Source organism: Pelodiscus sinensis, chromosome 3 (genome assembly GCF_052426305.1).
Source record: "Pelodiscus sinensis isolate ZL-2025 chromosome 3, ASM5242630v1, whole genome shotgun sequence".
Classification (NCBI taxonomy): domain Eukaryota; kingdom Metazoa; phylum Chordata; order Testudines; family Trionychidae; genus Pelodiscus; species Pelodiscus sinensis.
The window spans coordinates 99,565,192-99,584,038 of record NC_143054.1 but is presented as its reverse complement, the minus strand read 5'-3'; the positions used below and the strand labels follow the sequence as shown (position 1 = coordinate 99,584,038).

The 18,847-nt window shown below is 42.0% G+C and overlaps 1 protein-coding gene across 3 annotated transcripts in view; it reads left to right on the top strand.

Moving 5' to 3' along the window:
- Positions 1-18,847, top strand: part of MAP3K5 (mitogen-activated protein kinase kinase kinase 5) — a 155,954-nt gene that overhangs the window by 95,685 nt on the left and 41,422 nt on the right. For all 3 annotated transcript variants that reach the window (XM_075924257.2, XM_014580354.4, XM_075924258.2), the window contains exons 11-12: positions 3,283-3,390; positions 11,224-11,273. In XM_075924257.2, coding sequence (XP_075780372.2) covers positions 3,283-3,390; positions 11,224-11,273 — 158 coding nt within the window. The remainder of the gene's footprint in view (positions 1-3,282; positions 3,391-11,223; positions 11,274-18,847) is intronic.

Sequence of the window (18,847 nt, the reverse complement as noted above, 5' to 3'; positions counted from 1 at the left end):
CATGATGTGTAGGTGGTACAGTCAATCCAGGGAAAACTACACTTGGCAGTGCTCAAGAACACTGCTCTAGACAGTAGATAGCAACAATGCGAGGCTCTGCAGGGAATCTTGTTCTGTCTTTTTTTTCTGCAAAAAAGGGTTGTGACATGACTGGGTTTGGAGGAATTTAAAGCAAGAAAATAAATATGCAGATTACTCTGGGCTTCATAAGGGATACCCATGGGAAACCACATCCTTTTCTTCTTCTTACTTATCACATGACATAATGGAACTCTGAAAATAGGATCTGCTTTCCAGAACTGTCTCAGCAAAACACTAATTTTCTTTAAAAACTTAAAATTGAGATGATCTGGTCAGTAACACAATGCAGCCAAAGGTGATGTGCTGTGCCCATACTGGTTCATGGGACTATCCTACAGTTACCCATCACATGCTTCTTCTTGCTTACAGTCTGAAAAATGTACATGAACAAGTAAAACAGATTATGCATTGCATACTCTGGAGAAAGGGCAACAAAAGAGGAGAAAGGAAAAGGCACTATGGAAATGTTTGTCAAAGCTTTACAAATAATTCATAGTGTTAAAAAAATGAAACTCATTTGTAACTACTTCTCGGTAACAATCTTCAGTACAGATTGCCAATAGAGACTGGATCTAGGATCTTCAGGACCAAGGCATTGGCCTTTACTAATTGACACACAAACTGGCAGCTTCAGCAAGCTGTTATCCACTGACAGGACACTGGAGGAAGACATGACACACTTTATAAGAATGTTACCCATATGTAGAAAAATACAGATACTAACATTCTGCTACATGTATTTATTTACAATTGTAAGGGACAATTCCAAGATGCTGAAGGCCAGATTTTTATAGGTATTCAAGTGCCTAAAGGCAAATAGGTGCCTAGTGGGATTTTCAAAGCACCTGAGCGATTCTTCTCACTATAGCCAACTGATTTGTGGGGTTCAGGCCTAGTGGTTGAAATGACAGTTCAGCCTGGTGTTTAGAGTTGGGTACAGGGTGGGCAATCCAAGGTGAGTTGAAGGTCAGCTCCAGAGTACCAGAAGTCGAATGCCAAAACTGGAGGGTAAACCATGGGCAGAGGCCAGAGGTGAAATTAGGATCAGAACTTGAGAGATAGAAGCCAAATGTGAGAGCTGGAGGGTCAATCAGATTCATAACCCAAATCCAGGGAATCAAAGGCAGAATGTCAGAAGCTGTACGGAACAGGGGCTGCAGCAGGCTGTGGGGTAGAGCAGCCACTGATGTGCTGTGGGAGCCAGGCTTATAAATAGGGCTGCTAAAGCATCAGCCAGTCAGCAGTTGTGCTGCTCTGTCCACTCCACCTGGGCTCATTCATTGTCTAGTAGCCCTTAGTCTGGGAGCAGGCCAAGAGGTGGTCCGGCCCCTCCAGGCAGCTGACAGTTGTAGAAAGTCACCAACTACTATTGAAACCTAGTGTGGATCTTGAATCATTGGGAATTTCCAATAATTTCTAGTTGGGTGGGTTTACATTTTTTTACACAACTAAGAGAATTCTCGATGGTCTCCAAGACTTGGACAGGAGAGGGTAATCCGACCCTGACTTCGTGTAGCCCTGCCCCAGAGCTCGATGCTGAACTGAAGGACGTTGCCTTTATTCCTGCTTCTCCAGTCTAGTCATACAGAGCCCTGTGATATCACTTTGCTTCAGATACAGTTTACAAATGCTGGAAATCAATATGTTCTTTGTTTATTTACAAAAGTAGCATAAAAATTCTTCCTAAAAAGTGAAGTATAGAAATCACTTGCAAAAAATACAACACACTAAAAATGCGGATTTTACAGTGTGCGGGGAGGAGGTATGGAGGCAAGTGTTTTAGGTACAAGAGTTAATTTGTGCTGTTCTCTAACTTGACTTTTTTCTATCTTGACATGTTTTACTTGTTTTGGGGGAAACATTTTACAGTAGAAATTTAAAATGAATAGAAATGTAGTTACCTTTTCTCCAATTAAATGCAAACATTTGCAGACTGAACTAGAAAGCCTTACATGCAGTAAATATAGACTTAAAGGCTTTGAGGCTTTGATAAATCAGATTTAAGTGTAGAAAGACAATAATATCAGTCTTTACCACAGGTCTGAAAATGCATATCTGTGCCTTTTCCTTTAAAGGCATAAAGTAAGATGGATTGGGTCCTACCAAATCCATTGTCCATTTTGGTCAATTTCATGGTTATGGGATTTAACCATGGTTTCATATATTTGAATCTGAAATTTCATGGTGTTGCAGCTGTACGGGTCCTGACCCGATTCTGAAAACTTCAGAGCAGAAGTAAGGGTGGCATGATACGGTATTGCCACCCTTAATTCTTTGCTGCTGTTGGCAGGGTACTGCCTTCAGAGCTGGGTATTAGGCCTACAGCCGCTGTTCTCTGGTGACAGGTCAGAAGTATGGGAGCAATACCATGACTCCCTCTACAATACCCTTGTGACCTGACCCCACAGCCCTCTTTTGGGTTGTAACTCCCATTTTGAGATGCATTGGTCTCCTACATGAAATCTGTATCGTAAAAGGTAAATGTACACACAATGCCTGATTTCATGGGGGGGGAGACCAGATTTCTTGACAGGTGATGAATTTTTCATGGCCATAAATTTGGTAGGGCCCTAAAGACATACACCATCAGCTACTTTTGGCTAAGTATTTTTGATGTAGTACAGAACAATAGCATATGAGGTGGTTAGGTTAGATCACATCTTGCTGCATTGAATTCTGTCTATTGGGGTATGTCTACACTACCACCCTAGTTCGAACTAGGGTGGTTAATGTAGGCAACCGAAGTTGCAAATGAAGCCCGGGATTTAAATATCCCGGGCTTCATTTGCATCTTGCCGGGCGCCGCCATTTTTAAAGCCCCGGTAGTTCGGACTCCGTGCCCGCGGCTACAGGCGGCATGGAGTACGTAGTTCGAATTAGGCTTTCTAATTCGAACTACCATTACTCCTCATGGAACCATATTACAGAGGTTGCTCAATACTTGGCAGGAGGAAATTGAAGGTACTCAGAACCCTGTTGAAAACAGAGTATTGTGTAATCACATATATAATGAGAAAGGTGTGTTATAGAAAATATAAATTTCAACTTGAATTTCAGACCTTAGGCTAGTAAGATCATTTTACTTTTTATCTTTTTCCCCTTGTGATTTCTAATGTGCTAGGACTTTAGGTATGTTTTCAATTGATCACAATGCTTTTAAAATGTCATAAACATTGAATGGCTTTTAATTTTCTTCCCAAGGTTTTAATATTAGAACCAACAAAAATTTACCAGCCTTCATATCTGTCCATCAATAGTGAGGCAGAGGAGAAGACCATATCTATCTGGCATGTCCTACCCGATGACAAGGTAAACCATTGCATTTGCTTTAGAATGAGAAATGTAAAATAATGATTATACCTTATGGTCTCTGACTCATGTAAGTGACATAAATCCTGAAACTAAAGACTTCTTACAATTGACTACACAAAATAATATATGACTAATCTATGAAATATATACAAAATTATGAAAATATTTTCATAAAGAAAGCATATGGAATCAGTGTGTTCAGGGAGATGTGGAATGAGAAAAGTATTACAGATGGTGTCTCAGCACCCAAGAACCAGAACAGTAATTATTTCTTTTTCTGATTAATGTTTTCTTCAGTTGCAGTGGGATAGAGTAGCAGAGAATCAGTCTGTCAATTGCTTTTTATGCTTAACAGTAGAAATGCTCCTTTTTCACTATTTTCCATTCTGCTCCATCTACTTTGAACAGTGTATGTGGAAAACAATGAGCAATACCATTTGGATATTTTCTTGAGGAAAACGGACTTTGGGGAAAAACATAAGTAATGGTTTTAATGGGACACTCAGAAGACAAATTGAAATACAAGCTAAACTGTGTCCAGATCAATGAATTCCTGTTTATATGTGGTCAGCTTTGATCAGCATCATTCATGATTGCCTCACCCTATCAAACAAATGTGCATACATTGCCTTAGCTACTGGAAACCAAAATATATTTGCCACACTTTGTAAATAATGCCATATGTTGGTATTGCAGAGTAAACTTTGATATAAAATATCTGCTGTGGGAGAATGCTCTGGGCTGTTTCATATATGGAATTATCTCTCAACCCATAAATGCATAATTCTTAATAATTCACTCCCAGACACACTGTGATTTATCTCTCATATCATAAATATAAAGCATGATTAGTACACTAATCTCCTCAAATCTCCTCTAATATATTACTAACTGAACATGCGTCATTCATTATTGGACAACATTTCTTCATAGACATTTGGTCAACATTCCTTAATTTTCTAGATATCTTTTTAACTTTTATGAATCTCAGATTCTTTCTCCTCCTGTACTCTGTTGGAATATTAATTCATGTCATTGTAGGTCAAAATATGGACTCCTTACTCCCATCAATGAGCACTTAGATTCACTGCAGTCAGTGGAACTTCCTGTAAATATTTCTAGACAAAAATTTAGGATAAGTGAAGGCTGAGAGTATGCATCAGTAACTTAAAGATAAATAACATTGCAAGGATGTTATAATTGTCTCATGACTAAGCATTGCAAACTCGGGAAATTCAGAATGAGGGCTGTACTTAAAATAAATTCAGTCATGTTAGGAATGGAAATGTAGTTAGGGTGCACAAACACCCTTAACTCTAATCTGTAGTGACATCATGCAGTAAGATTATGATTAAGGCGCAGTGCTTAGTGTTTGATCACAATGAAATTAAACTGATTTTAAAAGGTTTTTCCCCTTTATGTTATTGAGGTCATTTGAGATAAGAAAACTAACACGTGCTCTATTTCTTAAAGGACCCAGGCTTTAATTAATTTTTAACTCATGAGTTAATAGATTTACTGGTAAGTTCTCAGAAAATTCATTCTGTACTGAAAGAATAAGCGTGTAAGTTTAAGAAGTGCATGGTTTATTTTTATGCACAAGCAGTTTAATATTTACTTTAAATGTGAAATGCAACTCAGCATCTCAATTTATGACTGGTTACTCCATAACCAGAAAGGACAATCTCACCCAGTATAAATAAATCGCCTTCTTCCTTTTCCAAAGCCATTTTCCAGTGAGTGTTTTCAACTTAATTTGATTTTAATTAAATGATGAATCTTGTGAAATGTAAACAAATTAATGGGAAAGTTTTTATGTCAGGTGGTAAATCTGCTTTGTTTCCACTATAAGCATATATATATATATATATATATATATATATATATATATATATATATATATATATATATATAGGGCCCTGCCAAATTCACAACCATGCAAAAGGCATCACAGAAGATGAAATCTGCTGTCCTCTCATGAAATATGCCCTTTGAGTTCTTTTACCCTATACCATACAGATTTCACAGGAGAGACCCTTATTTCTCTACTGCCTTCAGAGCTGCGCAACTGAAGAGTGGTTGTAATGTTGGCTGGGTGCCCCACTCTGAAGGTAGTGCCCTGCCAACAGCAGCACAGAAGTAAGAGTGGCAGTACCATATTCATGTCACCCTTACCTCTGTATTTCTGCTTTCAGAGCTGGGTGGCCAGAGAATGGTGTCTGCTGAGTAAGGCCTAGATGTGCAGGCAGCAGCACAGAAGTAATGGTGGCAATCCATACCATGCCACCCTTCTGTGCATCCTGTAGGCAGTAGCTCTGTCTTCAGAGCTGGATTCCTGGCCTGCACACTCCAGCAGCCCAGCTCTGATGGCAATGCTGCTGCCAGCAGCTGCGTAGAAGTAAGGGTATCAGTACCACAAGCCCCATACAATCTTGCGACCCCGCCCAACAACTTCTGTTTGTCAGGACCCTACACTCACACCACCATCAAATTCCAGATTTAAATAGCTTAAATTTACTATTTTAAAAATCGTATGACTGAAATTTACCAAAATGTACCGTGAATTTGATAGGGCCTGACACATATATCTTTTCCTGTTGTTCTCTGAATGGAGCAGTTTGGTTTTTCCACGAGGAGTAACGGTAGTTCGGAATAGGAAGCCTAGTCCGAACTACCTAGTCTGTGCCACGTGTAGCCGCGCGGCACGGAGTCCGCACTAGAGGACATTTAAAAATGGTGGCGCCCGGCAAGATGCAAATGAAGCCCGGGAAATTCAAATCCCGGGCTTCATTTGCAACTCCGGTTGCCTACATTACCACCGTAGTTCGAACTAGGGTGGTAGTGTAGACATACCCTTAGTGCTTGAGTCCTGTTTGTCAGTATGAAATGCAGTAGCCAAGCTGCCTCGGTTTCATGTTGGGTTCTGAATCTATTTTGTGGTTTTTTGATAATTGAAGAACAGATGCTGGACTTGGATGGCATCCTGATCTATTTAGTCAGGTTGTTTACAAATTGGCAGAATCATTCACAGCATAGCTTTTCTATAATTTTTCAGCCTGAGAAAATGATGTGGTAAGTGAAGGCGGTTGTTTGCATCTGTGAGAGATTACTCTTCTGTAAATTTAAAGTTATAAAACGTGACTTGGGATTCTCTTGCATTTTTAACCTTTTCACCCTTCCTGAATATTTATTTTGGAGTGTTCATGGGTAAAAATGGGGTGAGGACCCATAGCTGGAAGGCATTCCAGGAGAACTGAGAGGTGGATGTGGGGAAGGGAGGGGTGACTGAGGTTTCTCTCCACTATTGCTGGGAGATAGAGAAAGTAGAGGGTAAGTACCCTCTTTCCTCATATAGGAGATATGTGGCAAGAATCCCCATCCTTTTGCTTTGTTCCCTCCTGTAGGCAAAGGAAATGCCATATTGGTTCTTTAGCAACTAGCAGGGGAGGGATGCAATATTAAACTACAAACACTTGCTTAAAAAACTAGAACAATGTAAGATTAGCATGGCCCACATTCACTGGATTAAATCAGGTCAACTAATAAGTCTCAAAATGTGAAAGGGGGATCATCACTGAATGGATGTGTTTCTGGTGGAGTTCTCTTGGTCCTATACTGTTGAACACTTTTATTAATGACTTGGAAACGATATGTAAAATCACCAATGATAACATTTTTATATGACACAGACCGAGGGAGTGGCAAATAATGAAAAGGAGAGGTCACAAGTACAGAGTTATCTGGATCTCACAGTAAGATGAGCTCCAACAAAAATATGTGTTTTAATAAGGCCAAATGTAAATGTATACTTCTAGGAGCAAAGAATGTAGGCTACCTACCTTACATGCATCTACATGGGGAACTAATATTTTATAATGGGTTCTTCAGTCTAGTATATAACACAATCCAATGGCTGGAAGTTGAAGGCAGACAAATTCAGATGGGAAATTAGGTGGATATTTTTAATAGGGAGAGTAACTAACCATTGGAAGGATTTATCAAGAGTTATGATGGACTCTCCATCACTGAGCATTTCTAAATCCACTTCAGATCTTTATCTAAAAGATCGGTTCCAGGAATTTTTGGGGGAAAGTTCTATGGTTTTTGTTACACAGGAGGTCAGACAGGTGGTCCTTTCTGGCCTAAAATCTATGAGCTATGTCAATTGTGTAGCTTAAGTCAAAATACAGTACAGGCAGTCCCCGACTTACGCGGATCCGACTTATGTCGGATCCGCACTTACGAACGGGGCTTTTCTCGCCCCGGAGCTCACGGGCGGCGGGTCGCCACCCGTGTCCTCCGGGGCGAGAAAAGCTTCTCCCGGTCTCCCTGGTCTGCTGGGGGGGTCCAGCAAAGCCGCTGGACCCCCCCAGCAGACCAGGGACACCCGAGCAAAGCCGCCACCAGGGCGACTTTGCTCGTTTGCCCGGGAGCAAAGCCGCCGCCTGGCCGGCTTTGCTCCCGGGCAAACAAGCAAAGCCGCCCAGGTGGCGGCTTTGCTCGGGTGTCCCTGGTCTGCTGGGGGGGTCCAGCGGCTTTGCTGGACCCCCCCAGCAGACCAGGGGAACAGGAGCAAAGCCGCAGAACAGGCCCGTAGCGGGACAGCCCAAGCGCGCCCGGGCTGTCCCGCTGCGGGCATGCTCCAAGGCTTTGCTCCCCATCTCCCTGCAGACAAGGGAAACGGAGAGCAAAGCCGCGGAGCACCCCCATCTCCCTAGTCTGCTGGGGGATGGGTGCAGCTAGTGCCCCCCCCAGCAGACCAGGATTTTCTTGCCTACCTCTGGGGTAGAGCAGCTGGGGGCTGCCAGGTTGGTCCCGCAGTGCTGCTCCAGACCAACCGGGCAGCACCCCAGCTGCTCTGCCCCAGGCGTCCTGATTCAGCCGCTGCTGGTCAGTTTCAGCAGTGGCTGAATCAGGACGCCTGGGGCAGAGCAGCTGGGGTGCTGCTGGGTTGCTCCAGTAGCGCGGAGGAGCCACGCTACTGGAGCAACCCAGCAGCACCCCAGCTGCTCTGCCCCAGGCGTCCCCAAGTCAGCCGCTGCTGAAACTGATCAGCGGCTGACTACAGGAAGCCCGAGGCAGAGTTGCTCTGCCCCGGGCTTCCTGGAATCAGCCGCTGATCAGTTTCAGCAGCAGCTGACTTGGGGATGCCTGGGTTTCTTAAGTTGAATCTGTATGTAAGTCAGAACTGGCATCCAGATTCAGCCGCGGTTGAAACTGATCAGTTTCAGGAGCGGCTGACGCCAGTTCCGACTTACATACAGATTCAACTTAAGAACAAACCTACAGTCCCTATCTTGTACGTAACCCGGGGACTGCCTGTAAAACTCTATTGATCCGGCATCTGATGGTCCAGCACTCCTGATCGTCTGGCACCATCAGGAACCCGGAAGTGCTCCGAGCAGCTGGGCCATTGGAGCTGCTCTGCTCCTGCTTCCCCGATTCAGCCGCTGCTGAATCTGACCAGCGGCTGAATCGGGGTAGCCGGGGGCAGAGCAGCTAGGGTGCTGCCGGGTAGGTCCTGTAGCGCTGCCCCTCGGCACTGCGGGACCAACCCTGCAGCACCCCAGCTGTCCCTGATTTAGCTGCTGCTGGGAAACTGACCAGTGGCTGACTCCGGGAAGCCCGAGGCAGAGCTGCTCTGCTCCGGGCTTCCCGGAGTCAGCCGCTGGTCAGTTTCAGTTTCACTGGTCAGTGCTGCCAGGTTGGTCCAGTAGCGCTGAGGAGCGATGCTGCTGGACCAACCTGGCAGCACCCCAGCTGCTCTGCCTCAGGCGTCCCCAACAGCAGCTGAGGTGCTGCCGGGTTGATCTCGCAGCGCCAAGGGGCGGCACTACTGGACCAACCCGGCAGCACCCCAGCAGCTCTGCCGCAGGCTTCCCAATTCAGCTGCTGCTGAAACTGACCAGCAGCGGCTGAATAGGGGACACCTGGGGCAGAGCCGGACTATCGGAAGGGGGGGCTATGAGTGGTCTGGGGTGGCATCCCCCCACATCACCCTAGACCCCTCATAGCCCCCCCTTCCAATATTCTGGCATATCTGATAATCTGGCACCCCCTGGGTCCTAAAGGTGCCGGATTATCGGAAGTTTACTGTAGTTTATTTCAGCTTTTGGTGCTGTCTATACAGCAGGAAGTCCAGGGTAGAGCACTCTTCCTCTGACTTTCCTTTCAGAAAGTCAGAGTAATAAGTCCTCCAGCTCAACATTATTTTGATATTATCGAAATAACTGCTTGGAGTGTAGACATGCACTATGTTATTTTGGAATAACATGAGTTATTCCAAAATAACGCTGCTGTGTAGACATGCCCTATGAATGGGTAGTCAGCCAGAGGGCAGGGGATCTTGAGCAGAAGGTTAATCTCAACAAAGTTTTCAGATAGCTCTTAAGAGTTCAAAGCCTTAGAATTCAACTAAGAATCTCTAAGTTACTTTAGCTCTATTCTGCAGTGTGAGCTGAGCCTGTGTTTAGGAGCAATTTTGTAGCACAACTGGCATATCAACCAAGGCTGACCATATTTGAACATCCCCCTTCCTCATTATTCATATAAAACATTGCCTTGTCAAATCATTCACTACCTTTCTGTGGTACTGAGAGACTTCCACTCCTTCTAATTTAAGTATTCCTTTTTAGCCATTAAACTAGATCTGAGCAGAAAAGCTTTGGAGATTTATATTCATGTCATAAACTGGCAAAATAATCTATTATGGGAAATTTTTACAAACATTTATATAGAACTATGGCAATGTGATAGGCAATCAATGTGTTTCCATTCAATATGAGGACATTGCCACATTATTCATGGCTAGTTCGTATTTGCTACTTTACAACTGCAGGTTACTTTTAAATGTTTTTTTTTTTAATTATTTGAGGTTTGACGTAGATCTAAAGAAAGAATTATTTGTATTTGGTACATTATATTATGGTATTTTATACACTTAAATCTCTTTAATATGGCAACCCTGGGAAACAGGGTATGCCAGATTAAAGATTTTGCTGGGCCAGAGAGGGTGCTGTGGGCTCTGGTCATGAGAGTGTTGGGGTGGGCTGCTTACCTGGCACCTTAAGCTCCCCTCTGCTCCCAGGCACTGCCTCCCTCTGCTATGGAAGCAGTGGGGAAAAGTCTCAGAGGAAACACCCTGCCATTCTGCCTGCAGTGAGGGAGGGGGGCAGCAGTGCATATTGCTGCTTCCTCTTCTGCATGGTGTATGTTCCTGGATTAGGGACACCGGAGTACAGAGGCTCAAGTGTGTTAACATAACCACCCATAATAACATGTGAACAGAAAAGCAAGAAAAATTAAGAAGACAGAGAGGAGGGGAAAACTGATGTGGCAATCCTTGAAGAAAGATGTCATAGATTATCAAGAATCTGTGGACTCATTTACTATGTACTGTACAAAATGCAGCAACTCTGGCAATGTGTCTTTCTGCTTTATTTCTTGCTATTCTTGACAGATATCATAAGCTATTCAATTTCATGTCTTGTCTTTGAGAATTCACTTGGTTGTGACTCTGGCACCAAGGCTTCATTTAAATCTTGTGTCTCAGCAAGAAATGTTTCTTGGCTTCATTGTGCTAGTTACTGAATTCCTCTCAGAGCAGTATTTCTATTTGGCAAAGATTGTTCAAAGATGTTGCTGGCATTACGTTTAAGATGCCACGAAGAATAATTGCTGCAGTGTAAAATGCTAACATTTTGAGTAACATGCCTTAATCTTTCAGGCTCTTCAGTTACAGGGTAAAAGATAATGGCATGTTGGATCTTTTTATGTTAAGGGGAACTTTTATTATTAAATGTTTCTGTATACTTTTTGTGTGTGTTACAGAAAGGTATTCATGAGTGGAACTTCAGTGCTGCTTCTATCAGGGGAGTAAGGTAAGCTTCCTTTATTTCATGATCACATTGTGCTAGGTTCTCTATCTCTCTCTCTATTTAAAAAAAAATTCCTTGGGACAAAAGAGTGACATCATCATATTGCTCTGTGTCCCCCCTGCCTCCTCCTCTCTCCCTCTCCTTTCCCCAGAGCTTGGGAGCTGGGGCTGCTGCACTGTGGCCTCATCCCCCCCCCCTTCCCAGGGGTGGGTGGGAGAGAGCTGGGGCTGGTGTGTGGGGGGAAATGGGGTAGAGCTGAGGCTGGTGTGGCTTCAGATCTACCTGCTGGCCGGGGTTACTTAGACCATTAAGATGTATCATTTCTTTGTTGTGATTTTTAAAATTAATTGTTCCATGCATTATTTAAAAAAGATTGAGTTACTGATATTTACAACTAAAACATGAAATACATACGGTCAGAACAAAAAACAAGGTAAACTCTATTGCCCTAGAAAAGTAAAGGCCTGGTTCTCATTTGCCCTACAAACTCTTTGGCTAACTTTATATCTTAGCTTCCCCATGATCCTGGCTTGCCCTCCTTTTTCTTCAGCATTCTTCCTTAAATGGGGATAGGGAAATGACAGGCACAGAAACTAGCTCTGCCACTTCCACTACCTTTACTTCAGCAAGGCATTCCCGTTTACATGTGGGATTCTCCATTGGCCATTCTTGTCCAGATTCTGTCCCCTCTGTATCTCTGAGGTACTGCAGAATCAGGCCAAAGTGTACTCACCTACATAAAGTTAAATATATGCAGAATGATTTGCAGGATCCAGGTTTTATTGTATACGTGTTAATATCTAAGAAAGTATCACTGAACTGCTTTAGATCACTTCCTTATTTTTGTCTTATTTTCTTCCTGTGCTTATACATACCATGGCAATATCTGACATTCCATTTTAGTATTTAAGTGTATTTCTTAAATCAAATTATCCAACCAGTTCGCTATACTAAAAAGATACAAAATTGCCTTATGTCTTGAATACGTTCCTACACAGATGGGCCGTTTTGACCTTCCAGCATCCAAAAAATCTTTTGGCTATAAACAGACACGATGAATCAGTTTAATTTAGACCGAAAATGACAAGAATATATGTGGTTCAGTCTGGTTTCAGTTTTTGTTACAATATGTTTTTGAGCGTTTTTGCCAAATGGTGATGGCTGGTTATTTTTAGCCTTACTAAAACATGTTTTAGAGTGTGTCTAGACTACAGAGTTTTGTTGACAAAAGTGGGCTTTTGTCGACAAAACTATACCTGCGTCTACACTACCACCAACAGTAAGTCAACAGAACGCGGCAGTTTTGTCGACGGAGGTAAACCTCATTCTACAAGGAATAACGCCTTTTTTCGACAGAGGTATGTCGAAAAAAAGCACTATTGCATCCACACTGTGCTTTTTCAAAAGAGAGCGTCTAGACTCTGTCAAAAAAATGTCTTGTTTTGTCGACAGAACTGGCTGTAGTCTAGATGCTCTTTTTCGACAGAGGCTTTGTCAATAGTATCTGTCGACAAAGCCTTAGTGTTTACTAATTTTGTCTATATGGCTCCAGTATTATTGCTATCATTTAAACCGAATCTGTTTATTTGGTCAGATATTCAAGAAAATCTGGAGAATTTTAAGTTGCCTCATTAGAGGCAAGGTCCATTTCTTCCATGGCCCTGACAAAGCTCAGACAGTCTTGGATTGCTTGGCTGAGAGGCAGTTGGGGAAAATTGATATTTATGTAATTATAGAACTAAATAAATGTATAGGTACTCCTATATAAACACATATTTTACATCAGTATAGCTGTATATAATCTGCATAGGTGTTGGAAGTAGGAGTGCAGTGAGTGTAGAAGCATCCCATGGCTTGAAGTGGTTTCCATCACATACCAGGTACATAGTTTGGTTCAATGGCTTTTAGCATTCCCCACTATACAAATTGCTCCAGTACCTATGATCATTGGATTATCTCCCTGGCTTGTTAGATTAGAAGCTCTTTGAGTCAGGGGCTATGTTTGGGATGCAGCTAGTGCTCCTGGACTTTGCTCCTCATCCCAACTTCTTTTGTCTCTTTTGGCTATTTCACTCTAGAACTAAAATACCTCACAGCTCTCTAGGAAAAGGAGATTACCAGCACTACTAGAGAAGGGTCTCGAAGGGCCAGAGCTTGCCAATTTAAAAGGTCACACCATTTTTCTGTATAGATCTCAGTAACTATTTATTGGTGTTACATAATCAGCACTTCAGCAGGAGTTCTGAGGAACTGCCCAGTACTGAAGCATGACTAATGTTTCTGGTAAGCATGTAGGGAAATGACTGAGATTCTTGCTTTGTGTGTTCCACAGCAGTCACCATAATTACCTCTTGTTCTTATGAGTAATAGAGTTCATCCCTTAACAGTTCAGACAGGATAAAAAAAGATTTACACAACTTTATAAATATAGTGCTGAATCACACACTGTACCTTTAGTAATTGGTTTTGTCTGAGCATAAACTCAGTTAGTAGGTTGTGCACTAATAAATTGTTTAGCCAATATCATGCATCCTAGTGTGCGTGCATGCATGCATGCATGCGCGCACACACACGCACACACACACACGCACACACACACACACATTGCTGAACTGGGTCAGAAAGTACATTAGGTCCCTTAGAAAAGAGATTAACCTCTCCATGCACTTGGATTGGTTCAATAAAAGACATTACCTCACCCCTCTTGTCTCTCTAGGTATGCTATGCCAGTTATCCAAATAAGCGCTATCCTATCTGTTGTTCCAGACTGAGGTCAATGTAAGCTGTAAGAACAAGTACAATCCAATAAAATAAATGCTAAACATTTCCTACGTAAAAAGGAATAGCAGCCTCTATTTTACGCTGTAAAGATGAGTGCCACTCACTGAGTGCTCAGTTGTGTTTTGGGTGCAATCTTCAGATGTGGAAATGGGCCCAGGAGTCAGTGTGCCTTTGAGAGACCATGCTGAGGCACAGTTCCTTCCCTATTTTCCCCTCATTCAGCTACAAGAGGGAGATAATTTGCTGCTGCCCTAACCTGGCTCGAAATTTGGACATAGATCTGAACCTGAACACTACCTGAACAAAATTACAAGGTTTTTTTATATTTCTATTCTGGTTCTGCTGAATATGGATGCAGGCCCATAGGACAGATGCTATGTATCTGTTGAGCATGGTATGACAACCTGAATTGATAAAGTAATGATGCTCATAGATCCTGGTGTGGTACAGTTTCCATGATATTCAGCGTTTATAGTTTGGTTTGGTGTTTATCTATACAAAATGTTCCGGCACTCACACGAAGCTTCGATTTGGATCCATAACCACATATAACTTCCTATTGTGAAGTCCCTTCATTGCCAATTTTTATTACGTTTAAAAATTCTTCAGGAATTGACCAGTGTTTATTATTTTAAAAAATTTAAAAGGGTGCAGATCATCAGAGAAATTAACTTCATAGTTTTCAGTGTGAATATCGTTCTCCTATTTCGTTTTTTTTTTTAAATTTTCAAAAAAAACCAACCCACCCTTATATTCTCACAGTCAGAATCTGTTGTTTTTGACCAATGGACATAATCTTTTCTTGCTGCCTCATCCACCTCTGTTTCTGAGCATACATACTCCAGCAGGAGAGCTTGGTAACCTGAATGGACCAGATTAGTGTTAGGATTTCCTCAACATTCTCATCAAACTGATCCTGATGGCACGGAGTGGAATATCCCGTTGATTCAGCGTATGCCTTGTGAATAATGGTCTTGAACTCATTCCAATGTGTTTAGACATCATTGGTATTGTCAGATAGATCAGAGAGCCTCTCAGTTAGGCATTGCACAAAAATGACAGTAGCCACCAGATTTTTTTCAAGTGTCTTGATAATAAATCTCTTCTGCATTCCTTTTAGTTGTTTATGGTGTTGTGCTGCAAGCCGCACATTCATGATAGAATTGACTAAGTGATGATCTGTCAAGCAGTCATCTGTATCTCTTATGGCTTGTGTAATATGGACAGCAGTATGGTCTCTGAGAATGACATAGTTAAGACAGTGTCAGTGTTTGGAATGTGAGAGTTTCCAATTGGTCATATATTTGTGTTTCTGTCTGGAGATGGTGTTTGTGATAAGCACAAAAACTTCATCAACTTCATGTTAGAATTTGGATTAATGAGAAAATTCCATCCATCCTAATGAATGCCAGTATTCTGAATACTTTTAAGAAAGGAGACTAGTCAGTGTGCAGGATTTACAAAAGTATTGTCATCCTCTCTACGGCTGGGAAGATTCTTGCTGGTATCCTCTTGAACAACCTCCTCAGTCTTGCTGAAGACATCCTTCCACAATCCCAATGTGGTTTTACACCATCTCATGGAACCACCGACATGATTTTTGTTGTACGGCCAGTCCAAGAGAAGTATTGAGAGCAACACTAGCTTCTCCTGAGGGAATCATGCACTACTGCATATGGGCATATTTCATATGCTGCACATATTTGTATTTTTTTTCCTAGACAAGCGCTTCTACTGAAAATCTGCTGCAGCTCTGTCTTTTGCCCATCATAGGGCACTGTGGTACTAGAACACAATAGCTGCTGTTGGCCAGCCCCAGCCAATGCCAGCAATTTCTGCAGCTAATGTCACCAGTCTTGAGAAAAAGATTACAAAATATCAACATGGTTAGGATGGTCATTTCGTTTGGATGGCTTATACTTGTCTTCTGAAGCAACTCCTCTTGTCTCAACTTAATCACGGTGGTAGTATCTGCAGGGGACAGAGGACACCCTGAAAGTATATCTTAAGGACCATATTAACCCCGTGGCTTGGGACAAGTTGGCTGGTGACAGATGGTGTCCATCATATGTCAAGCCTCAACCCGTTTTTGAAGATAATTGCCTTGCTCGAGAGTCTGAAAAATTGCATCAGAGGAAGGAAAGTGCAGCAGTTGTGCCCTCTCCATATCATCAGTCATATGTGGAAAAACCTGTAGAGCACGAACTGGATTTCTCGGTTATCTTAAGTCTTGTCATTGACTTTTCCTTGTATCTAGATTTAAAAATGTGTTACTATCATCACTTCATTCTTAGTACAAAGGAACTATGGATGTTTCATTTTTGATCTCTAAGGAGAAAAGATTCCCAAATAATTGTATATTATTTTAGATACTGTGCTCTAAGGAAATGTAGCTTGTGGTATGAAGTTGTTATTATCCATATCCAAGTGAAGTTCAGGAAGAAATCTTGAAAGAGAATCTTCAGAAATATCAATATATCTTTAAGCAGATCATTTTTAGCCCTTCAGCAGGGCTGTTATAAAAGCCTTAATATCATAAAAAAGAAATATGCACACTAATTAGGGCCCCAGTTCAACAAAATATTTAAACATGGGGAACTTTAAGTACATGAGTCATTCCATTAATGTGAATGGGACTTTTTCTCAGATGCTGAAATTTACCCATGTGCTTAAGTGCCCTGCTGAATTGGAGTCAAGATTATAAATTAGTTGGGGCAGGGTATGTATCGTCCTCGATGTGTATATTATCTAGCACATTTTGGGTGCTACTTCAGTACTGATAAAGAACAATACCCAAAGACAAACATTCTGATTTATAAAATCATCTCTCCTACTGCTGAGTAGCTTTTGTAAAATGCATATTAATCAAAGAATATTTAAGATTCTGAGTTACCCTTACAGCTAAAAGTGACAATGAGGGCTCCTACAAATTTAGGAAGAGTTGTATGAATCAGACATTTAAAGGTAGTGTTAAGTAACTTTAGAGCATTCAGTGATGTTTCAAACTTCTGTATTTTTTCCTAAAACTAAAGAAAAGCTATAATATGAGTCACGTATGCACCCAGCTACTTTCATAATCCCCACTATCACAGTATTTAAGTCTTTCCCTCATATTTTCTCATCACCCTAAATTCTCCCAGTGCAAGAATAAATACTGATCTTTTATTTCTGTTTGCAATGCAATTAAGACATCAGGTTGGACCTCCCTCGTCCGGCACCCTCAGGACCTGACTGGTCCTGAACAAGTGGATTTGCCAGACAAGGGGAGATCCTTCCCAACATGATCCATGCTGCCCCTGGCTAGGGCTCCAGCCTGGCTCTGCTGCTGCCTGCACAGCTGTGACCACGCACAGGGTGAAGCTCCATGGCTGTCGGCAGTGCCAGAGCTCCTCAACTGTCTCCCCCGAGCTCCATAGCTGCCGGCACCCCCTCACCTTGGACACGATGCTCCCAGCTGAATTGTCAGACCCCCTGCTGCTCCTGCCCCACAGCCAGACCTCTCTATACCTGGGCTCTCTGGTCTAGGAACAACCGTGGTCCCGATGGACCATGATATTGCTGGACTGGAGAGTCCCAGTTAAGGAAGGTACAACCTGTATAAGTGAAATCTGGGTTCCATTGAAGTCACTGGCAGAAGTCACATATAAGTAGAAGCAGGATTTCACCTAGGATTTTAAGAATGAGTCAGTAAGGGGCTTTTAACATGTGCCTTGGTCTTGTAAATGGTGCATCTTTTTTATCTTATAAAATCATCATCCATCCTTCTTTTCTAATACATTAGTTATACAAAATTCCACTGAATTGAATTTACACTTAAATGAGAGTGTGACTCAAAAGCACGAATTGCAGAACAACCTGCATCAGGTGGGGTGTTCTTCAAGTAGAAAATATTTTTCTCTATCAATTTTATTTAAATGGGATTGAGAGGGGATGACTGGACCAGAGGCCCCTACTCCTAGTACTTTTGAAATTTCTGTAATCTGAATTTTTCCCATTCTTTTCTATTCAGGTACATCTACATCTATTTGGTACAACTGACGTTATTCCAAAATAACAAAGAGCACGTCTACACTACAAGCCTTTCTTTTGACATAATGCAGAGTTGGAGGACTTCTTACTCTGACTCCTGAAATTCTCATTTTACAAGGAGTTGGGGAAGTTGGAGGAAGTGTTCTTCCTTTGACTTCCTGCTGTGTAGACAGTGCCAAAAGCATAATTAAGCTATTTTGACTTAAGCTACACAGTTGACACAGCTGAAATTGCATAACTTTATTCCGACTTTAGCCCTCCTGTGTAGATGTACCCTTCCTGTCCTCTCTTTGTTCTGCTGACATAGAAAATAAAAATAAAACTAAGTAAGGGATAAATAATGGGGTGGGTGGGTGGTTGGGAAAGGGATTCTCATTATTACACACAAAGACACTATTAAAGGAATACTTTGTTATACACCAGAGAGATGTCTTTTACAGTAACCATAATAGCATCTTGCTCATGGAGGGTTGAACTGTGCCTGATTTATAAAAGGAAAGCCACTTCTGTGTTCCAAAAAATGAAGGTTCCAGGGGGGGGAGTTTTAAAAATCTGTTGCCACTGATGTAGCATGAGGAAAGTGTAGCTGCTACATAGATGATAATGAGTGGCAGTAACAGCTCCAAGGGAAGGCGAGTTTAAATCCTTTTGACTCTAATACTGGAAGTGTGGTCCACCCTGACAGCAGCAGTGGTAGCTTCACAGTCAGTGAGTTAAAGGGCATCATCAAAAGACCATTAAATTCAGGGGGACTCTTTCTAGTGATA